We start from the raw sequence: 23,155 nt of genomic DNA, 5'->3' as shown, positions 1-23,155 counted from the left end.
ATCAAATCTACTAACATACTCGGTTACTGATGCCTTACCCTGAACCAGATTCACAAACTCATTCATCTTAGCAGTCTTGGCTATATCACAGTAATACCTCTCATTAAACAGCTGCCTAAATTTTTTCCAATCCATCACAACTGTGTCTCGTGTCTGGGATACCACTTCCCACCATGTCTGGGCATCATCCCACAGTACACATGTAGCACAGATCACCCTATCGTGACCCACCAGCCCCATACTGTCAAGAATGGAATTGATCATGCCCATCCATTGCTCCGCTCCGAATGGATCTAGGCCTCCCTCAAAGACTGGAGGGTAATACTCCTGGAATCTTCCACAGAGAAATTCCCACCTGCTCTCAACCCAAGGCTGAGCCAAAGCTGATGCCATTCCTGGCAAAACAAAGGAAGAAATGTTTCCCGACAGGTTCCGTTGTTGCTTCAGACACCTAATCTCTTCCTCATGCCTCTGCAATCTTGATTGCAAATCTGTGAACATCTGCTGAAAATTCATAGGAGCAGAGGAAGAACTAAAACCCTGGCTGTAACTCTTAGCATCTGTACAACCACTACCAAGCCTCATTATCTGCCTTGGATATAAACCTGCTGATTGAATCTGCAGTCAATAACTTGACCCATTAAACATAACGAGCATATCAAGAGCTTTCCCCATGGAATCAATCTTACCACACCACATTCACAAATCACTACAGTGCTAAAAACATGCCCATGGCATTCATACGCCAATCATAATCCCTGCTCTTCCTACATTCATACCATGCCTCCAACTCCAGCATGCAAATATCACAATTATATATTCATGAAGCAGGTAATCATATGATCACATTCATATAAATATTCACGGAGCATATAATCATATAGTCAAGAGCAAGGCTCTATCAGAATCTCATGCTCCCTAATACAATGTGCAGGTAAAGCATTTACATTCTATTTAAGCAGTTAAGCACATAACTACAGAAATAGTTACCATTCCCTGAGTGAAGCTATCTTCAATGACGAGTGCACATGCCCAGCTAGTCTTCAGGAACCATAAACCTTGGCAAGCTCTGATACCAAGTTATAACGCCCTAAACTCTAGGGACCGTTACGGTGCGCATTTTAAACAGTGATAAACTCGCTAATCGAGTCATTTGGCCATAATCGTGTAACTAGGTATGATTAGCGGTTTAGGGATTAATTTTTTTGGTTAAGATGTAACGTTTCACTAAAACTTTTACTGTATACATTGGGATCCCAAAAATATAATTTAAAGGTCTATTACAAGAAAATATTTACAACCAGCCGATCTAAGCAGCAAAACAGGGTTTAACCCTAGTTCCTCTCCTTCAAACCTCAGTCGTGGCGGTCGAGCAGCTGCATATGTACACATCATCACCTAAGCTCTCCAACTCAATGATGATCTAGCTTTCTTTTGCCTTTACCTGCACCACATAACACCCGTGAGCCGAAGCCCAGCAAGAAAACTCAATATGCTCATGAACAGTAATAACATGTCATCAAATCATAAGGCACACGCCTAGCAAATACAGCCCTATTCAAGTAGGCAAATAAGTTCACGTAATGATGGGTATCCAGGATAAGGAATCCTGCCCTCCTGAGTGGATGATTATCAAGTCAATCCTAATCAGATAAGTGATTTAACACTGGTGGTTCCGGTAACCATGTTGGGCTTATAGCCGTAAATAGAAGAGTGACAGTTGAAATAGTCACTAAGGTGGGTTCCGTTCCCATTAGCCATGTGACGATAGGGTCACCAGGGCTTTGCAAATAAGTGATCCTTTCACTAGCTTATCAAGATAGGTGTTCGATGAACTAGTCACCAATATAACCTATCGCATGACCATAGAGTCACAACCATGGGATTCTGCTCCCTAGCCATGTGACAAACAGTCACCTAGGCCTTTGGCCCTGGCTCCGAGTAGGGCTGAGCATTGGGCGGGTTGGTCGGGTTACAAGGTATTTTTACCCGTCCAATGTCATAATCGGGTTAGAAAAAGTGACCCGTAACTTGCCCAAGTAAGAAATTTTTTTTTTTAACCCGTCCAATAATTTGAGCGGGTTGGTCGGGTTAACCCGCCCAAACCGAAATTGTATTTTTTTTTTGGCGGGTTGGGCGGTTGGTCGGGTCAACCCGCACAAACAAAAGTGGTATTTTTTTTTTTACATTTTTGTAATTTTTTTCTTTTAAATACTAGTACTAATAATGTGAAATTTATCTTTTTAAGCTTAAAACAATATTTTAAATTTATAGTAAAAAAAATTAAAACAAAACTTAATTAATTTATATATTTATTTGAATATATTAAAAATAATAAATTCTTAATTGGGCGGGTTGATAATTATTATTATCAACCCGCCCAATGTAACAATTGGGCTGTTTAAATTTTGATCGGTTTATTCGGGTTGCGTTTTTTGGCGGTTTTTTCGGATTGGTTTGGGTGGATTATTCGGGTTGGGCGGGTTGTAAAAATTTCTGCACAGTCCTAGTCCGAGTAACTAGTCCTAGACTAGTCAAGTGCTTATAATTTTCATTGACCTTCGGGTCGGTCCAGCATTAATGCTCCTAGAGTCATTCAACACTGATATCGATTAAATCTAATCTTTTATCGGCCTTGCGTTCTTGACGCTTATGCCGTTTTCCGGCTCTTAGGTCAGTAATACGCGACCAGTGCCGACCCTGACTAGTCAGTGCCATACACAAGTAAGCAATGCTACCAAACATATATCATATGTCAAATATCTGAATACAAGGCATTCAGCATGCTTACTTAACAATTGCTAGCATAATTAGGATCATGCATAAACACAGAGACTCAAGCTCTGAACCATCTCATATTCAATATTCATAGCATGCCATAATCACATGTTTCTTGTGCAACACATGCATCACATTTAATCACTTGACACGCCTCAACAATAACCATGCATGTCACATTTATACATCCAACATGCATCAAGAATAACCATGCATGTCATATACACAGGGTGCAGTTTTCTTACCTCGGGTTCGAGCAAGAATTAGTAAAAGAACGACCCTTGAGAACGATCAATCCTTTGATCCTTTAGCGGTCACCTAGTCATAACCAATTATGGAATCCCATCAATAAAATAAATCATAAAAAGGTTTATAATCTAAAATCTCACTTCCGCGATCCATCCTGCACTCTCGGGACTCCCAATCTACCCAAACGGGGTAAAGGAAACAACCCTTGAGCCTTAAAAGTCATCCCGAGTCCTAAAATAGGCTTGCTGGAAATTGCACTAGCACTGGGGCGCTGCCAAGTGGTGCTGGGGTGCTGCCCCAAAGTCAGAGAAGCCCAATTCTTGCCCTGCCTAGCGCTGGGGCGCCAGCTGCAGACTAGAAATTTTTCTGGTCTTCTCCCCTGCGATTTCCTGATAACTCTACAAAATAGAGTTATTTTACCACTTTTTATATGCTAATTGTTGCTTAGTTCTTGAGTTTTTAATTAACTTATTAAGTTTTTATGTAATTTTTAATTTGTTAGTCTTATTGTTGTTTTCTAGATTTTTATATGTTTTATAGATATTTTATTCTAATATGTTGTAGTTTAATTATTTGAAATTTGTGTTGATAGATTAGGAGTTAAAAAAATGTGATTTTATTGAACTTAATTCCCAAAGTAAATTAAATTTCAATTAGTATTTTCTTGGACTTAATTTGAGTTATTTTATAATTGAAAATATTTGATTCTAATTTATTATTTACTTATTTTGTAGGGAGTAAGTTGTATTTTTTTTGGCTTTGAAAAGAAAAGAAAGAATGACAAATTTAAAAGAAAATAGCATGAAAAGTGATATTTGTCAACATATGCCCAGGCCCAAGCTAGGCCCACGCCTGCCACCAGCCCAGGCCCGCTGCTACAGTACCGCTCCTCACCAGCCCAGGCCCGCCTCTTGAACAGCAGCCCAACCCCTTCGGCCCAGCTGAGAGCCAAACCCCCCAAGTCAGAAGCTCTCCCACGCCTGCCTCCTCACGCCAGCATGCCTCTTCAGCTTCAGCATATGCCTCCAATTCGCCAGCTGTCACGCCACCTCACGCCCGAAGGACTACTCAGTCTTCAGCCTCATCAAGTTACCTCTTCAGCATATATCACATCCCCATTTCGGCCCAGCTGACCTTTGCTTCAACCACAGCCCACGGTCAGGCCCAACTCAGCATATAGCATCACACTCCCAACGCCTGGCTCAGCATCATCCATCTGCCTAGCCCAAACCAAACCATTTTTCCACAGCCACCAATATGGCTAAAAAACCATATTTGTTCCCAATGTCCACTTTTTTTCTTTTCACTAAAATATCAACTCACTCTTCCATATTTTTTTTACCTCAATAAACATTCCTAATTCATATTTTTACCTTAGCTTTTCACTAATCTTTTACCCAACCAAACATTTCATCTTTCCAATACTCTTCCACTTACTCTATTTATCCTACCACTTCCCAACACAATTAAATTAATCAATTTATTTATTTTAATTTGATTAATTTAATCTCCATATTTTGCCTATAAATAGAGTCTTGTAAGACCATTTGGGGGGCTCTTCTTCTTCATCTTTTCAACATCTTCTACACATATTTTTCTCTCTTCTTTTCACTATTTTCTCTCTACCATTTTCATCTTTTGAAGAGCATGTCAAGTATGTTATTTTGTAATTTTTATTTCAATCTAGTTATGAGCTTCTAATCTTTTTCAAAGGTTATTAAGATGATGATGAAGCAAAATGTAACTAGATAGTACTTTTTATTGTATGTTGATTTCCCATTTGTGTAACATTGTTTATGGATTTTTCTATCAAAGATATGCATTTTTCATCTATTATTGAGTGTTAAAGCATATTACACTTAGTTCTTCATTATGCAAAAATATGATATTCTTTGATTAAATGTTTTTCATTAAATTGTTCACATCTAATTCTTAGAGCATAAGTATCATATTTTGCCTAAACATAGTCTCTTTGATTTTTTGTAGTTTCATTAGGTTGTAACACAACTAATGCTTAGAAATTATATCTTATATAAGTGAAGAAAAATCCTACATTTTTTAAAGAGTAACTTGTGCTTGAATAGAAAATATATTTTAAAAAAATATATATAGTGTGATTTATTTCAACTATATCAAAACTTGGGAATCAATATACTTATAAATACTATTGAACTTGCATTTTGTGGATTCTAACATCTTAATAATCTTATTTTACATATATCATTTGAAAACCAATTTTCTATTTAATCTTAAATCTTTTTATTACTTGTCTTTTATTTTTCTAAAACAAAATCTCATCAAATATTTGGAACTAGGTTAGAATATTATTGCTTTGTTTGAAATAGTTTCTTTTGATGTTAGTCAACTCCCATGGGTTCGACCTCGTACTTACATGAACATTATATTCCGAAACGATTCGTGTACTTGCGAGTTTAAATATTAAAACACCCTCTTTTGGGATTAACAAGTTTTTGAATAGAGTCTTGTAAGACCATTTGGGGGAGCTCTTCTTCTTCATCTTAATTTCAATATCTTCTACACATTTTTCTTTTTTCTTTTCACTAGTTTCTCTCTACCATTTTCATCTTTTGAAGAGCATGTCAAGTATGTTATTTTGTAATTTTTATCTAGTTATGAGCTTCTAATCTTTTTCAAAGGTTATTAAGATGATGATGAAGCAAAATGTAACTAGATAGTATTTTTTTTGTTGTATGTTGATTTCCCATTTGTACAACATTGTTTATGGATTTTTCTATCAAAGATATGCATTTTTCATCTATTATTGATTGTTAAAGCATATTACACTTATTTCTTCATTATGCAAAAATATGATATTCTTTGATTAAATGTTTTTCATTAAATTGTTCACATCTAATTCTTAGAGCATAAGTATCATATTTTGCCTAAACATAATCTCTTTGATTTTTTGTAGTTTCATTAGGTTGTAACACAACTAATGCTTAGAAATTATATCTTATATAAGTGAAGAAAAATCCTACATTTTTGAAAGAGTAACTTGTGCTTGAATAGAAAATATATTTTGAAAAAGTATAGTGTGATTTATTTCAACTATATCTAAACTTGGGAATCAATATACTTTAAATACTATTGAACTTGCATTTTGTGGATTCTAATATCTTAATAATCTTATTTTACTTATCTTATTTGAAAACCATTTGTCTATTTAATCTTAAATCTTTTTATTACTTGTCTTTTATTTTTCTAAAACAAAATCTCATCAAATATTTGGAACTAGGTTAGAATATTATTGCTTTGTTTGAAATAGTTTCTTTTGATGTTAGTCAACTCCCATGGGTTCGACCTCATACTTACATGAACATTATATTCCGAAACGAATCGTGCACTTGCTAGTTTAAATTTTAAAACACCCTCTTTAGGGATCAACATTTCCCTTGAAAACCAAGCCTCCAAACCAATCCCAAACATCATCAAAATATCAAATTCAACCCCAAAACTTCATCTACAACACACCCTCATCAAAACCCAAGCAATCTTACACAAAAACTTCCATTAATTCTCAACTAACCACATTAAATTCCTTGACTGAAAACCATAAGAAAAACAAAGCAAAGCTTAAAGTTCATGGATGAAATCTTACCTCAAGCTAGATTTAAGTCCTCTTCAATGAATGAACTAAGTTTATAACCTCCAAACTTTGATTTCCTAGCTTGTTTCTTCAAGTTGGCTTTCAAAAATCAAAAGGAAGAAGGAGGAAAGATGATGGTCGGATGTCAAGGAGAAAACTCTATTTTGTTCTGAAAGTTTCTACAGCCCTTGAATGATGATATATATCTTAGGATGAAAGGACCTAAATGCCCCTAGGCTTATATTCTTTCCTTAACAGCCCTCAAGGGCAAAAACGTCATTTCTCGCCTATTTCGTTAATCATAATTAACACCCTTCAATTCCCACTATTCTCAATATTCTCCAACACCATTAATTCATATCCTGTTACCCTTTAATTCCCGACAACGCTCTAATCATTAAAATCACCCCGAGACTCACCCCGAGCCTCGAACTTAATCTCGTTATGACTAAACTGCTAACTTGCATTTAAAGATCGTCTCATGCCGAATGACTCGAACAAATCCCATATAATGTGGTATTATTTTTAATTCACCCACATGCATGAAAAATACACAATCACGCCCTCAACGAGCTAAATTACCAAAATGTCCTTATAATAAAATGTGGACCCATATGCATGCATTTATCATCATATAATAATATAATTCACATAAACATGCACATAATCATTTAATAACATATTAAATCAATTATGGCCCTCCGGACCTCCTAATCAAGGTCCTAAACCTTATTAGGAAATTTGGGGCATTACAATCATCGTAAATGTTTATTTTTGTATAACATATAAACGTACATTTTGAATTATTTCCTTGAAAAAAAAATGTACTTATTGGAATTAATTAAATTAAATTGTTTTTATGCATCACAATTTGTTACGTAAAACTATTTTAATGAACATTTTTTTTCAACAATTTATAAACAAAACAATTTTTTTAAGAATCAAAATGTTGTTCTTTTACTGGTTCACTTATTGATTTAATAATAAACCAATTTGTTTATTATATTACACAATTTAACACTTATAACTATTTTGATCATGAAAACAAACATTATAAATGTTATTTCTTTTATAACATAAAAACATAACATATATGATTATTATCTTACAACATATTGATAAAAAAATCTACTTCCTAATGAAAAACATATAAATATTTGTGTATATGAATTAACAGCTTTCATCCAAACCTAAAAAATATATAATTAGTCAAAGATATATAAAGATATATGGAGATTATAAAAAAATAAACAAAATAGTTAATAAATTCAAATCAAAAAATGATAGAACAAAATCACTTAAAAGTAACTCGGAACCAAAAATGTAACCTAAAACTCCCGATGGTAATCTAATCTTGAACAATTGTACCAATTTACTGTTGAAGGTAACCTAATTTGGAAATAATGTACTAAGTCACTTCTGAAGCTAACCTAATCTGAAACCAACAATTATATGAAAAGAAATGACGTTAAGTAAAAAAAATGAAATATAAAAGAACACATAAAATTATAAAAATATCCTTTAAAATTAGGTGAAATTACAAAAAAATAATACAAAAATGCCCCCACAATATGGCTTTATTTTAAAACAAACTTTAAAATATGGAAATATTTTTCCACACAATTAGCTTAAGTTAGAAAAAAGTCATATATTAAGAAAAATCTTAAAATATCCATATTTATGACAAGAAAATAAAAAAAAATTCATATTCTTATTTTTAGATTTATCGTTTTTAATACCACAATTCATATTTTTTTTACGAAAGTATATTATAATGCCATAAGTAAGGAATGATTTGTAATTGGAGTAAATTGTATATTAATGGAGAAATGAATGAGAATAAAATGTAAAATAATTGGAATCATTATTTGTATTGTATGTTGTTTACTAAAACTGACTGGAAAGGGAATCGAAATCATTTTATCCTATTTACATAATGGAGAAAAGGAATCCGAATATAAAATTGACTAAATTATCATTTTTTTTAATTAAATATAATGATGTAGCATTTTGGTGAGATGGATTTTTGAAGTAAAAAATTATCTTTTAATTTTTACTTTTAAAAATTTAAATAAAAAAAGCCATTGAGGGTTAAGATTCCCTTGGTATTTGAGAGAAGAATTATTCCCGTTGTTTTCTCCCTTACCTCACTTATCTTTCTTATTTACTGAGTTTTTCGGAAACTAGAAATATATTAAGAAGAAAGAGCTTAAAAGAAAGAATTAGAGATGAACAAACAGAGTTTTTACGTGGTTGGGGCATTAATGCGCCTTAGTCCACGAGTCAATTTTATTAGGCCTTAGGGAGCTTTTGACAATGGAGTTTTCTACAAGTTTTAGCAGAGTAATTGCTTACAAAAGAAAATCTGGGATCTCTGCTACAGTGCACACCTGGCCCTATTTATAGGCAGTCAAGCGCAGTGGGCTTGGCTCGGACTAATCCGGGCCCAATAAGGATGTAATCATGGTTTGCTCGCTAATGGAGCCATAGTACAAAGAATGTTACATAATAAAATATAGTTAATCTGGGCCCATTGGGTCGGCTCAGGCATGACCAAGCCTTACAGTTGCCCATTGTATGTTAGCTCAGACTGGTCCGCGTGGGCTTCTAAGGGGATCCTGGGGACAGGATCTGTCAGAGTAGTGGCAGTATTGTTTCCTAGGAACAGCGTACATTTCGTGCATACCCTCTTCTGTAGGTTAGTTGAGGAGACCAACTGTCAGATTTCATGGGGATAGGTCAGCATTGGGGCTAGCTAGGCTTGCCTTATCCAGAAGTCTAGTCCGAGTTCATTTACTAATGTCCTGGTTCACTTACCAGAGTACTGGTTCGTTCACCATGACTCAGGTTCATTTGCCAAGATGGACATCGTGACACTGAGTATCTCCCCTGGATTCTTGATAAGGTCTATCTCCATCGACTAGCTAGTCTGCCACCTCAGTTGGCATCTTGAAGGATATAAGTAGGCTAGGACCGGGAAGATGAGTTGGGCCTGCATCTTAGTCCCGGTTCCTTCGTTATGCTCGCACCCATCGAACGTTGTTGGGCTCGATGGTGATTAGGCTATCTAGGGTTTCATTCTTCCCTGTTCACCAGTTTTAGGATGGGCCCAGACCATTTAAGAAGGCCCACGGATCCATTGGGTAATGCCACTTGTCACGGGTGGAAAACAGGGATAACATTTCCCATTTCTTAATTTAATAAACACATGAATAGAACTCATTACCACACGTATTAACACTATATTTGGTAGGAAGGAAAAAGAATGAGAATGATGGAAAAAATAGAAATGATAGAAAAATGAAGGAAAGAAAACAAATGCATTTTATTTTCTTATTATTTGGTATAAGTAGAGGAAATAAAACTATTTTATTTCCTTTGTTTGAAATTGAGTTATAATTGAGAGGAAATAAATGCTTTTAGACATTTATACCCTTGTGTTAGTATTATATGTGTTATTTTTATATTTTTTTAATTTATTATTTATTTTTTTTAAAATATAATTTTATCATAGTTAGCATATTTTTTTTCAAACTTGTTAAGAAGTTAAGAGAAATAGTTGGAAATTAGTATATATACTATTGAAAAGAATAATATGTATGTGTTTTATTATCTATATTAATAATGTGTAATTTAATAAAATATTTTTTTAGAGCTAAAATGATAAGAATTTTATGAATGAATGACCAAAGGAAATTTTTTAAAATTTTAATTAAGTAAATTGAAGTGGGACTTATATGTTGAGATATTTGGTATTTAAGGTCAAAAATATAATTTAAAAAAAATTATTTTAATAATAATATATTTAAAAAAACTACAATTATAATTACAACTAGAAAATATAATCGCGCTACATGCAGTGTTTTGCACAATCATTTATTTATTTTAAATATTAATTCAATTAATAATGTTCTTAATCAATTAAATTAATCAAGTTAATAGGAGAAAAAAAATTTCTCAAAACAAAAACAAATAAAAAAAATGAGAAAACGGTAAATTAATTACCAATTATCAGGTCACAAAAGTAAAGTAATTTTAGAGTGTCACATCATCTCCTTATGCTCTTATTTATATAAATACTAGAAAACATAGCTACACTTCGTACAGTTTTTTGTAATGATTAAAAAATATATTTTTTTTTAAATAATGTTTGGGAGATTGTGGGTAAGAGATTCATTTTCATCATGTACAACATGTTCCTTATATGTATTTTTCATGATAATCTTCATTATATAGCAAGCCTCCTGCATGTGTTTCGAGAAATTCTGAATAATTAAAGTGCCAAAAATAAAATTTAAACTACTTGTTCTACGTGTAATTTTATTTAATATTAGTATTATTTTATACGCTTTACGTTGTTTTTTTTATTTATTATATAAATTTAAATTTTTTTTAATTTTTAGGGTAGAAAATTTATAAATCATGAGCTTTTACACAATCATTCATTTTTTAAAATAATTTTTTTACTAATTTAATTAATAATGTTCTCAATCAAATTAATATCACGTGTATGCGTGTTGATATTTTTATATTGTTAAGATATTTTTGTTTTAAATTTGAAATATCAAAACAATAAATCTTGAAGATAAATGTCAATTTATATATGATTCATTAATTATTATAATTATTAAAAAAAATAGTTATTTCTAATTATTTTATTTAAATATAAATAAATATTTTAATTTTAATTTTGAAATGTCAAAACAATAAAAAGATAAATACGGATGGAAAATTTTGAAACAAATATCAATTATATATGATTATTTATTATTATAATTATTAAAAAATTAGTTACTTATAAATAATAAAAGATGTTTTAAATTTTGAATTTGAAATGTGAAACAATAAAAAGATTATCATGAATTGGAAAATCTTAAAGATAAATGTGAATTTATAAATGATTGATTTATTATAATAATTATTAGAAAATTAGTTAATAATAAATACTAATACGGAAGAGGCATTGTATTTTGCTTTTTAATTATTTAATAATCATAATGTACGCCCTAAATATCCGCAAGTTATTGGCGAGCTGGAAAAATGCACAATTCAGTCTGCCACGTGTAAAAATCGTCCGCCCGGAGCTGCTGTTACGAGTTTCCACCTCTCAAACCCGAGCTGATTAGAGAGTTAGAAGTCTACTCGAAGGTAGCGGGTCCGCAGTATGGATATCACGAGCTGGCGCTACATCAAGCTCGAGGTGCGGCATAGATCTGACACCCGAATCCTTGCAAAGGCAACCACGCAATGTAAACGTGCACATATCAGACATCACGTGTCTATTTCATTCCTGAATTCTCGGACACGCAGTATAAACGTGCGTATTCAGACACCCCACGACTGGTTTGGGCCATGTGGCCCATTATTCCCCCTTACCTATCGATTAGACCACACCTCACTGTCAGGATTTAGGAATTAATCATTAGTGTCATAGAGATGACGTGATGGGTAAGGAGGTCACGGGATGACCCCATTTACCAACGCCCAGGTATCCTCTCCCTATAAATACCAAGACCCTGCGCGTTGCAAGGGGTTGGCATTTTTGTTGTAAAGAAATACTCTGTAAGGATTAACCCAGATCAATCAATAATATCGACTGGTGGACTAGAAGGATTTTAACCTTCGAACCACCTAAAAAGAAAGGAGTGATAACCTTCCCACGATACTAATTTCGCCAGTTTAGAATTAAGTCATTTTCATATTATGGTTCACTATTTAGCACTAATCTATCCTGTTTATTCGTATGATTATATGTTGGCGAAGAACCGCGTCAACACATAAATTAAATAAAATATAATAGAATAAAAAATGTAGAAAAATTAGAAATAGATTAGAGATTTTGACTTGAATTCTCCTTTTCTTTTAAAGAAAAAAACGTGTGACATTTTTCAATTTTGACATTGTCAATTAAAATATATCTAACGACGAACGTGACATTATTCATACTTGTTAGTTTTAGAAGTTGACATGTGTAATAAGTTATTATATACTATTTATACTAAAAGATATTACAATACACATACATGTATTAAATTTTCTATGTAGCAGCATACTTTGATGGAGGGTAAATTTAGATTTTTTATATTATATTTCCTCGTATCTCTTTCAAAAAAAGGGAAGGATTATTGAGTGAGATTATAGGCTTTTGTATCATAATTATAAGATTCAATTCAAATTGTACCAAAACTTCACATATAATAATAATAATATATTTAATAATATCCATCAAGATTAATATTTAATTAATTTGAAAAATAATTATTTAAAATTAAATTTATATTCATATACAAATTAAAAAATCTACAAAAATAGATATGAACATATTATTATAAATAAAAAAATTAATATCTTATTTAAATTTAAAATAATAATAGAATTAACCACAAATAAGCAAATAAAAAATAAGATGGTTATATCAATTTTATTATTTTTCTATTTTTATTCATTTTAAATAATAATAGTAATTAAATAAAATATAAATATATTAGAACTCGCAATAGCTTCCACACTGTTGGAGATCGTGGAAAATATTTCGATTAATGATACTATAGAATCTATTTGAAGATAATAATTGAATAAATACCAAACCTTTAAAGATTAACAAACATTAATAATTGAATAAATATTTGAGAGAATTGTGTTATCATTAACATGTAAATTAATCAAATTTTAAGATATGAATTGGATTCATAGAAAATTGAAATTAAAAAAATTTAGAGAGAATAATAGAAATAAAAAAGAAATTAGAGTATAGAAAAATATGATATTAATAGATAATGTTTAGAATATATATAGATTCACACAGAGATATTTATCTATTTTTTAATAATAATATCTTATAAATATCTCATTTAAATTTAAAAAATTACATTTATTATTATAATCTATAAAATAAATAAAAAAATAGATTAAATGAATAAATAGATAAAATAGTTTAAAGAGTTTTTAGAGCGCTACATCATCCCGATAGTATTCTCCTTTCTATATATACTAGATACAAACAACGTGCATATTGCACATTTGCTTAGTTTTATTTGTAGAATTTATTAATTATTTTTATTAAATTTATATTAATACATATATAAATTTTAAATAAATATCCTATTTTAATTAAATAATTTATTTATTTTTATTTAAGTTTATGTTTGTTCTAGTTTTGGAATTTGGGAGAGACAACAAGAGATTATATATTATATGTTTAATGTAATATTAAATATTATACGTGGATTTCAAATTTAAGTTTCTTGCTAGTTTTTTTTTAAAAAAAAATTGTTGCTAATTAACAGTATATTATATTATATGTTTAATATGATATTATTATAATAAGTGAGTTTAAGTTTAATTAAATTTTATTTAAGTTATAAAACATACGATTTTATTATTTTTAAATAATTATGATTGTAAAATATCTTAAAAATACCATATTTTAATTTATTTAATTATTTATTATTTATAGATAATTATCATTTAAAAATATCTTATTTTAATTTTTTTAATTATTTATTTTATTTAATTTAAGTTTAAGTATTTACGAACTTAAATATAATAATATTCTATTAAAATTAACATTAAAAAATAAAAAACTATTAAAACTAAAAAAAATTCGTTATCTACACATTTGTTATATAGAAGAGATATAAATTATAAGGTTTTTTTACTATTTTGTCAAGATTATTTTGGTCATAAAAAAAAAAGCCCTAACCTTTTCCACTTGGTTTTCTTCCCATCTTGGAGTGAAAATTTGTAGTGTGGGTCCTATCTTTTTTTTCTCTTCAATTTTCTGTACTTCCCTATTTTCTCTATTACCAAACCACTCATCTTTTTATCTTCACTCCAATTTTGCTTTCAAATTTTTCTTTCCTTCCACATTTCATCTCTAACAAACAAAGGTAAGTAAACATTCTTAGCGAATAGGAACAACATGCCGATAGTGGGGCCAAATCCAAATTCCAAACTCAAACGTTACTGCTGACGTGGCTTTTTATACTGTTTTCTCCATTTTCTGCTCTCACAAAAACAATTTTGCAGTTTTATATTTTTTTTCTTCTGCAATTTTGCTTCAATTTTCTGCTGATACTCTTTTCTTAAAAATCTCCTTTCTAATTTCTAAATTAGGCTCTTAAATTTCATAACTCTGATATCTGAACCCCAAAACTGAAATTAAATTTAAAAAAAAAACTTTGAAAAGCCTATGAATGAGAGAGATGAGTGGGAACGAGTTCCGGTTCTTCTTGTCCTGCGATATCAATCTTCCGGTGACTTTCCGAATCGATAAGTTGGAAGGGAATTTGCCTCCTTCTAAATCCCTTGATTCAGGTACCAATTTCAATCCCTAATTCCTTTTCCACTTTACTTAAATTCTTTGCGTTTGAGACTCCGATGTGAACTCAGCGTGTGATTTAAGTAATTTAACACTTGATTGCGATATTGGGCAATCTATTTTGTCAGAAAATTTTCTCAATTCGAGCAAAAACTATTCAATTCTAGCAAAATTGATTGTCTTAATTAGCCTGTGAGTTAAAATTCTTTCGTTGCAGATGATGATTCCACTACGGACGAGAGAAGAGCGGAGCTATATGTGGAGTGCGCTTTGTACATTGATGGTGCTCCATTTGGCTTACCCACAAGAACTAGGTTTCTCCATATAAATTCTATACTCATTTTTAAAAATAAATAATTTCGGAGGTTTTTCATATTTATTATGCTTTTCAATCGTGTCTACTGAAAAAACATCTGAGACTTCTATTGTGCCAACCTTACTGTTATACTGTATGGTTTAATTATTTTATGATTTTGTTTTTCTCTCAGGTTGGAATCTGCAGGACCCACATATTGTTGGAATGAACTAATCACATTTAGCACCAAATATCGAGACTTAACCGGTCACTCACAGCTTGCTTTTACAGTAAGCTGGCATTCTCACCCCATATACTTGTGTCACTCAGTGAAATGAAATGCTCCTTCGTAAATCGTATAGAATTTATGAGCTAAAACTTATGTGGAATATTTGCTGACGTTTGTTTATAAATTATTAAGAGATTTGTTTGCTAATAGTTGGTTGTATTTATATTTGTTTCTAACTTTTGAAAAAGATATAGAATTTTTTTGAAGTTTTGCAGTCCTCTCACTTTTGTTGATCTTTAGATCCCCACTTGGATCAATAGTTTTATGATTAGAATAATCTTATGTTGATTTTTCAAATTATTAATAATTACTTCTTTTTGTTAAGATTCAAGGTCATAGATATTGATGCTCGTACTCTTGCTCTTGCTGGTAATGTAGGTTTGGGATGTTTCACGTGGGAAAGATGAGGGATTAGTTGGTGGGGCAACAACTCTTCTCTTTAATAGCAAAAAGCAGCTCAAAACTGGAAAACAGAAGCTTAGGCTTTGGCAAGGAAAAGTTGCTGATGGATCATTTAGTACAACTACTCCGGGAAAGGTTTTGTAGCAATTTCTATTGAATTCAATCTGTAAAACTATGGATCATTTTGTAATAATGTTTATGTACAGGTCCCTAGGCATGAACGTGGCGAATTGGAACGCTTGGAGAAGCTTATGAATAAGTATGAGAGAGGACAAATCCCACATGTTGACTGGCTAGATCGTCTTGCATTCAAATCTATTGATAAAATCAAGGAACGTGAAAACACTAGAAATGGAAATTCTAATTTATACCTGGTTGTTGAGTTTTGTGGGTTTGAACATCGAGTTGTTTTTCAGGTAATGCTAGTTTGTCATGTCAAATTCAAAGAAAGTTGTTGTTGTTGTTGTTGTGTTTTTTTTTTTGCCTGAATTCAAAGACAGCTGTTAGTTAATGTATATATGTGTTTGTATCTCTGTACTATTTGCTTTTCCAGAAAGACATTTTTTTGAGTTCTTTGGAATTGTCGTGAAGTTTATTTATTTGAAATGTAGGAATCTGGAGCAAATTTCTTACTACCATCACCTATTGCTTCAACAAATGAAATTGTCATTGTTTGGGATCCAGAAGTGGGAAAAATAAATCCCTCTGAGCACAAACAACTAAAGCTTGCAAGGAGTTTAACCCGTGGTATTATTGACCGTGACCTTAAACCTAGCTCCAATGAAAGAAAGTAAGCTTCAAAGTCTTACAGTAATCTTATTAGCCTTTTTTTCCTGCTAGTGTGTCACTTGATTTATTTTTAAGTAGTTTGAGGATCTTGAGGTATATGATTCTTCCAATGTTTATTGTTAGGTCGATACAAAGGATTCTGAAATACCCACCAACAAGGACTTTGAGTGGAGATGAGAGACAATTATTGTGGAAATTCCGTTTCTCATTGATGTCTGAGAAGAGGGCTCTTACAAAATTTCTTCGATGTGTTGAGTGGAGTGATGTTCAGGTCATTAATCCATTTTTTATTAAAGTGATTATTGAGCTTGTTAAGAAGGCATGTCTTGAATTCTTGAAGATAAAAAGAGATTGTGCCATTGATTAACCATCGCTATCTTCACGTTGATTTTCAATTGAAATAGCGGGACTTACTATTTGGCATTGTGGACTGCTGGATACAAAACTTTCTCAAGATTTCTATATTGATGTGTTTGCAGGAAGCAAAACAGGCACTAGAGCTTATGGGCAGATGGGAAATGATTGATGTTTCTGATGCATTGGAGCTGCTATCCCCTGTTTTTGAAAGTGAGGAGGTCAGTGCGCAAGATAAGACAGATCTTTTTAGCTAATATGGAGACTATCTTCAGGATTTTGGAATTTCTTTCAAATGTTTAGATTTACATTCTACAGTGCCTTAGATTAACTTCTTGTACCAGGTTCGTGCATATGCTGTCAGTGTCCTTGAAAGAGCGGACGATGAAGAGCTTCAGTGCTACTTACTTCAACTTGTTCAGGCTCTTCGATTTGAGCGCTCTGATAAATCTCGTCTTTCTTATTTTCTTGTGCAACGCTGTATGTACTCTTGACTTGTTATTTGTGTGTGCATGCACGCATGCATGTTCCAGCACAACACTAACAATATTTTCAGTTTACTTGTTAATTATCTCTGAGCCTTTGGTCTTTTGACAGCATTAAGGAACATTGAGTTAGCCAGCTTTCTCCGCTGGTATGTTGCTGTGGAACTTCATGATCCAGCATATGCCAAACGTTTCTACAGTACCTATGAGATTTTGGAAGAGAACATGATAAAGGTGTGAGTTCTACTTTGCTATGCTTATGCTTCTACCTTCGTATAATCTTGAAGTCATAGCATACCTTTCTTGTGCATTGTACCATGTTTCTCTTTGAGAGGGAATATTTTGTACTTCTAGTCTCACTACATGAATATTTTGTAGCAGCAATTTGATAGTACAAGTAAAAAATATATATGTATGTAAAGCTTGATAAAAGTAAAAATGGCTTTAAGGTAAAATTAATGTCTGATTGAATTATTGTGCAGTTCAATAACCACATCCTCTTTGTAACAGTTGCCTCCTGGTGTGAATGGGAGTGAAGATGGATTTAAATTATGGCAAAGTTTAGTTCGTCAGACAGAATTGACTGCTCAATTGTGTTCTATTACTAGAGATGTAAGAAATGTACGTGGAAATACCCAGAAGAAAATTGAAAAACTTAGACAGTTACTTTCTGGCCTTCTCAGCGAGCTTACTTATTTTGAAGAGGTGTGTTTTAAGTTAAATGTCTTTGCAAATGAGCAATTGAGAGTCCATTTTAAGTGTGTTTCTGCTTTGACATGTATAAGATTTTTTTGCGGTATCTATATAATTCCATACAAATGCTTAGAATGGTATAATTAGCTACATTTTCTGTGTTCCTTAAACTTTAGCCTATACGATCGCCAGTGGCTCCTGGTGTCCTAATCACTGGAATCGTGCCATCAGAGTCATCCATTTTCAAGAGTGCATTGCATCCTTTGCGCCTTTCCTTTCGAACAGCAAGTGGTGGAAACTGTAAAGTCATTTTCAAAAAGGGGGATGATATTCGACAAGACCAATTAGTATTGCTCTGTTTCTTAGTCTCCTTTTGTGTCACACACAGACACATGTTCTGACCATAATTGTGTTGTTTGGTGGTCCCTATAGGTTGTTCAAATGGTATCTCTGATGGATCGATTGCTTAAGCTAGAAAATCTTGATTTGCACTTGACTCCATATAAGGTACTAGCAACTGGACAAGATGAAGGAATGTTGGAATTTATTCCATCTCACTCTTTAGCACAGGTATTAAAAATTTAAAGATGCTACTTGTTGAATGGTATCCGTTTACCTTTTCTATAATGATAATATTCAAAATTAACATAGCCATTATTTTCAGAAATTTCTCTTGTAGGAATGAGATGTATATCATATTTAACACACTATATCTGATAATCTGTACACATTTGAAGCCCAAATTTTTGGCTGTGCTTAATTAGTTGTTGCTCAAAAATCAAGCATAAACCTCCAACCCCTTTTAAATAACTGAATTACTGAGGAATTCAAGCCAGTAATTTCTGTTTATTGTCAAGGAACTAAAAACTATCAGTTGAGGATTTCAAATCAGTAATCTATGGTTATTGTCTATAACGAGCTAAAAGTTACCAATAACCAAAAAAATTCATTCTGAGGAGCAAGTGATATTAACCTCGATAGGTCTGTACTGTAGGGTTGCACTTATGCCATTTATTTTAAATAATGCTACTCTGCCAAAAAGTTTGCACGGAGACAATTTTTTTTTTAAAGAAAAGCTTGTACAAAGATGCATATATGCATAATGCAATATGTGACTCACTTACTAATCGAAGTATTTTTTTTTGTTTTTAGAGTTTGCATTGATACGTTGCTTATAGAGTATGCTTTTTCCCCCCTTTTCCAGATTCTCTCAGAACATAGGAGCATTATAAGCTATCTTCAGAAGTTTCATCCAGATGAGCATGGACCATTCGGTGTAACAGCCACCTGTCTTGAAACATTTATAAAGAGCTGTGCTGGATACTCTGTCATCACATATATACTGGGCATTGGTGACAGGTAATTATGAAGAAAAAAAAGTCGCGCATTCCAACAACATAGATATAGACTTAAGTAAATTGTTCAAATTAATGTTGGAATTCAGTTTCCTGACAGGTTATTAACTAGATTTAAACAATATCTTGGTGCATAATTGATATTGGATATTAGTTATCCTGTCCTGTTCAGGATTGGAGCATTTGGGAAACACTAACTTTTCGGTCTGCACTCTATAGGCACCTTGACAATCTCCTCCTCCAGGATGATGGACGTCTATTCCATGTTGATTTTGGCTTCATTCTTGGTCGTGATCCTAAGCCATTTCCTCCACCTATGAAGCTTTGCAAAGAAATGGTTGAGGCCATGGGTGGAGCTGAAAGGTATTTCTTATGAAATTTGACCCTTGTGTTTTTATCTGAACATGTTTGCTGGACAAGGTTCCGTTTGATTCATGACATCGGAATCATCATTGGTAAAGCCACATCTTCATGTTAGGTTTCAACTAATTAATTATTTTTCCCCTGCAGTCAATATTATACAAGGTTCAAATCCTATTGTTGTGAAGCATACAACATTCTCCGGAAATCTAGTAATCTTATCTTGAACTTGTTTCATTTAATGGCGGGTTCCAATATTCCTGATATAGCTTCTGACCCTGAAAAAGGCATTCTCAAGGTAACTTCATATTTTACTCTTCTTTTTATATTTATTATTATTCTTATTAAACTATTTTTTCCTCTTTGATGGAGAGTTTGTTGATGTAATATGCAGCTTCAAGAGAAATTCCGGTTGGACTTGGATGACGAAGCCTGTATTCATTTTTTCCAGGATCTAATCAATGAGAGTGTCAGTGCTTTATTTCCTCAAATGGTTGAGACCATTCATCGGTGGGCACAATACTGGCGCTAAGTATCATACACACAATTTATAGTTATAGACAGGTAAACTCTAGTGAAAAGGTATAACTGTATAAGGTTTGAAAATTGGTTCGTTACCAATCAAAATCATAGTAGTTTCATAGATTTATTTAAATCTGTCCTTGAGTACTTATTACATGTTTTTTGGAACCAATCTTCTATTAGTAATAAGAGAGTATAAGACGAGTTCCTGAAATGGTTTCTGTTTCAGTTTCTCTAATATGTAGAACAGACTGCAGTCAAGTCAAGGTTGAAAAAGAGTGCTTTACAACAGTGGTGTGGTTCTGGATGAAGAGAGAGATCCAGCCAAAGTTGTGCTCAGTATACAGAAGTGTGTATACTTCCATTTTTTATGGTAGATTTTTGTCATAGTTTAGCCCTTAACTTCATTTAATGTCCTTAAGAAACCAAAATTCATGATTTTATTCTATGTGTATATAAGTTAATGATTTTAGCTCTTAACTTTATTTATTTGTACATAAACAAACTACGGAATACTTTCAGACTTTTGCATGTAATTACACACAATGGGCAAAACTGATTATTTCTACAGACACATAGATTATGGACAAGTATAGTGGTTGGCTTAAGCTATTGCATTTTTATATGATTATATGTGGAGATGTACAATATATTAATGTATTATAGCTCATCCAATGTAGACGCGTTTTAAGAGTTTTAAGTTATATTTTAGCTAAGTAACTATTATAGCTCTTTCACCGGAGTGCTCTGATATAATTCACTGAATCCCTTAATAGAACCTTACTGCTAAGTATTGAGTTAACAATACTATGTGTCGGCAGCATTTTTAAATGAAATCTATGTTTTTATAGTTGGTGCAATCATCGTGTAATTTCCTTTCCTCAAAAGAAGATTTTAAAATGAAGAAATTAAAAAAATATATATCATTATGTATTGTTTCGTTAAAATCTTGTGCCCAATAATTCAATAGTTTATTTTAGAGTAAATTTTAGGATACAAAATTTATACTCGTAACATATTAATCAAAATCTTTAGATAGTTATTAGTGACAAATTTTAAGTACAGATTTTGTATTTGCTCCTTTACAGTAGCTACGGTAATGCAAAAGCAACTATGGAAGTCCCATTCTAAGACTTTGGGGAGATAGTATGAATGATGGAATTTTTTTTTTTAGAAAAATGTGGGTTATAGATTTAGAAGGGTAGATAATTATTTAATTATGAAATTATTTTAGGGTGCTTTTCCGGTGCAATTTCTATTTATGGGTATATCAGTGCATTCTCTTCATAAAATGTTTGGATGATTTTGTACGCAATTTTTTTAATGATTATATATATTGTAGATGTTTAGAGTATCTTGCAAATTTTCAAGAAATTATGAATAATTTATCGCACCGAAATCATGGTTCAAATAAGCTATTTTTCACGCGCATAACAAAAATTGTCACGTGTGCAACAAACTATTAAATTTGCAGGATGTTCTAAATCATAAAAAAATTGTGCCAAAAATCATTTAGGTATCAAAAACAACATGAAGTGTATTGATATACCCAAAAATAGGGACGCATTTTAGAATTTCTCATTATTTTATATTCTTTAAAAACAGTTATTTTACTTAAAAAAAATCTCAAATCCTTCTCTTTGTGTATGGAAAATAAGATTTGTCACAGGCTTGCATTTCAGAAAAATTATAAAAAAATATATATTTTTCTTTTTTTTCCACAAACATAATTTTTCTTCCAATTTAATTCCAAAGTGAAATTGTTAATTCAAAAAATTAATGTAAAAAGCATATGCATTTTATTTTTCTTCACTTTATATTGTTTTATGATACTTAATAAATTAAGAATGTAACTAAAAATAATGATTTTCTAATCCTATATTTGGTGAAAATAAAAAAGATAATAAGAATTTTCATAGAAAAGATAATAAGAATTTTCATAGATATCAACCGTTTTTTTTTTTTGGGAATAAGAGTATTGAAAAAGAAAAAAATATTAGTCAGCCTCAACGCAAGTTGCCTTTAAGAGTGCTTGTTGACCATTTCTGACAGACCATCACTTTATGCGATGGAGGAGTTGAATGCTTGAAGAAAATTAAGGCACCGTTTCCACTGTGAGGCAACGGTGCTTTTTTTTTTTTAATTGTATAAATATATATATAATATTTTGCATATATGTATATATATATAAAATTTGTTACTTTTTTTTACCATTTTTTAATTACCGTTTATCACATGATTTTTTTTTTTTTTATAAATACTCATTTATTTCATTTAATTTTCACACCATTACATACATCTTCTTCTAAATTATCAATATCACAAAATTTCTTTTTTTACCAATGGATTCCCAAAATTTTCCAAATTCTCCAAATACCAACTCCCAAAATCTAAATTTTCAAAATTCATCATTTTCTCCACATACCGATCCCCAAAATCCAAATTTTCAATATTCTCATTTCAATCAAAATTTTCAAAATACTCCCTCTACTAATCCTCAAAATCCAAATTTTCAATATTGTCAATTTAACCAAAATTTTCCAAATTCTCAAAATTATCCCATGTCCTCTTACCCTTACCAAAATTTTGGCTCTATTGAGACACCCCAACAAGCTCCATTCTTCACACCAACAAATTCACTACCATATGCATTTCAT

The 23,155-nt window shown here is 31.8% G+C and overlaps 1 protein-coding gene across 1 annotated transcript; it reads left to right on the top strand.

The window, feature by feature from the left end:
• The first annotated feature begins 14,565 nt into the window (after window positions 1-14,565).
• Window positions 14,566-21,106, top strand: LOC133822122 (phosphatidylinositol 3-kinase, root isoform). The gene is made up of 18 exons (XM_062254349.1): window positions 14,566-14,950; window positions 15,172-15,268; window positions 15,443-15,539; window positions 15,917-16,075; window positions 16,147-16,356; window positions 16,552-16,730; window positions 16,853-17,000; window positions 17,209-17,304; window positions 17,428-17,563; window positions 17,681-17,802; window positions 18,079-18,273; window positions 18,438-18,608; window positions 18,694-18,831; window positions 19,466-19,620; window positions 19,836-19,979; window positions 20,127-20,274; window positions 20,371-20,540; window positions 20,728-21,106. The coding sequence occupies exons 1-17, from the start codon at window positions 14,830-14,832 to the stop codon at window positions 20,506-20,508; spliced, it is 2,454 nt and encodes an 817-aa protein (XP_062110333.1). The 5' UTR covers window positions 14,566-14,829; the 3' UTR covers window positions 20,509-20,540; window positions 20,728-21,106.
• The last annotated feature ends 2,049 nt before the right edge of the window (window positions 21,107-23,155 follow it).

Source organism: Humulus lupulus, chromosome 3 (assembly GCF_963169125.1).
Source record: "Humulus lupulus chromosome 3, drHumLupu1.1, whole genome shotgun sequence".
NCBI lineage: Eukaryota > Viridiplantae > Streptophyta > Magnoliopsida > Rosales > Cannabaceae > Humulus > Humulus lupulus.
This window is presented reverse-complemented; position numbering and strand designations above follow the sequence as displayed.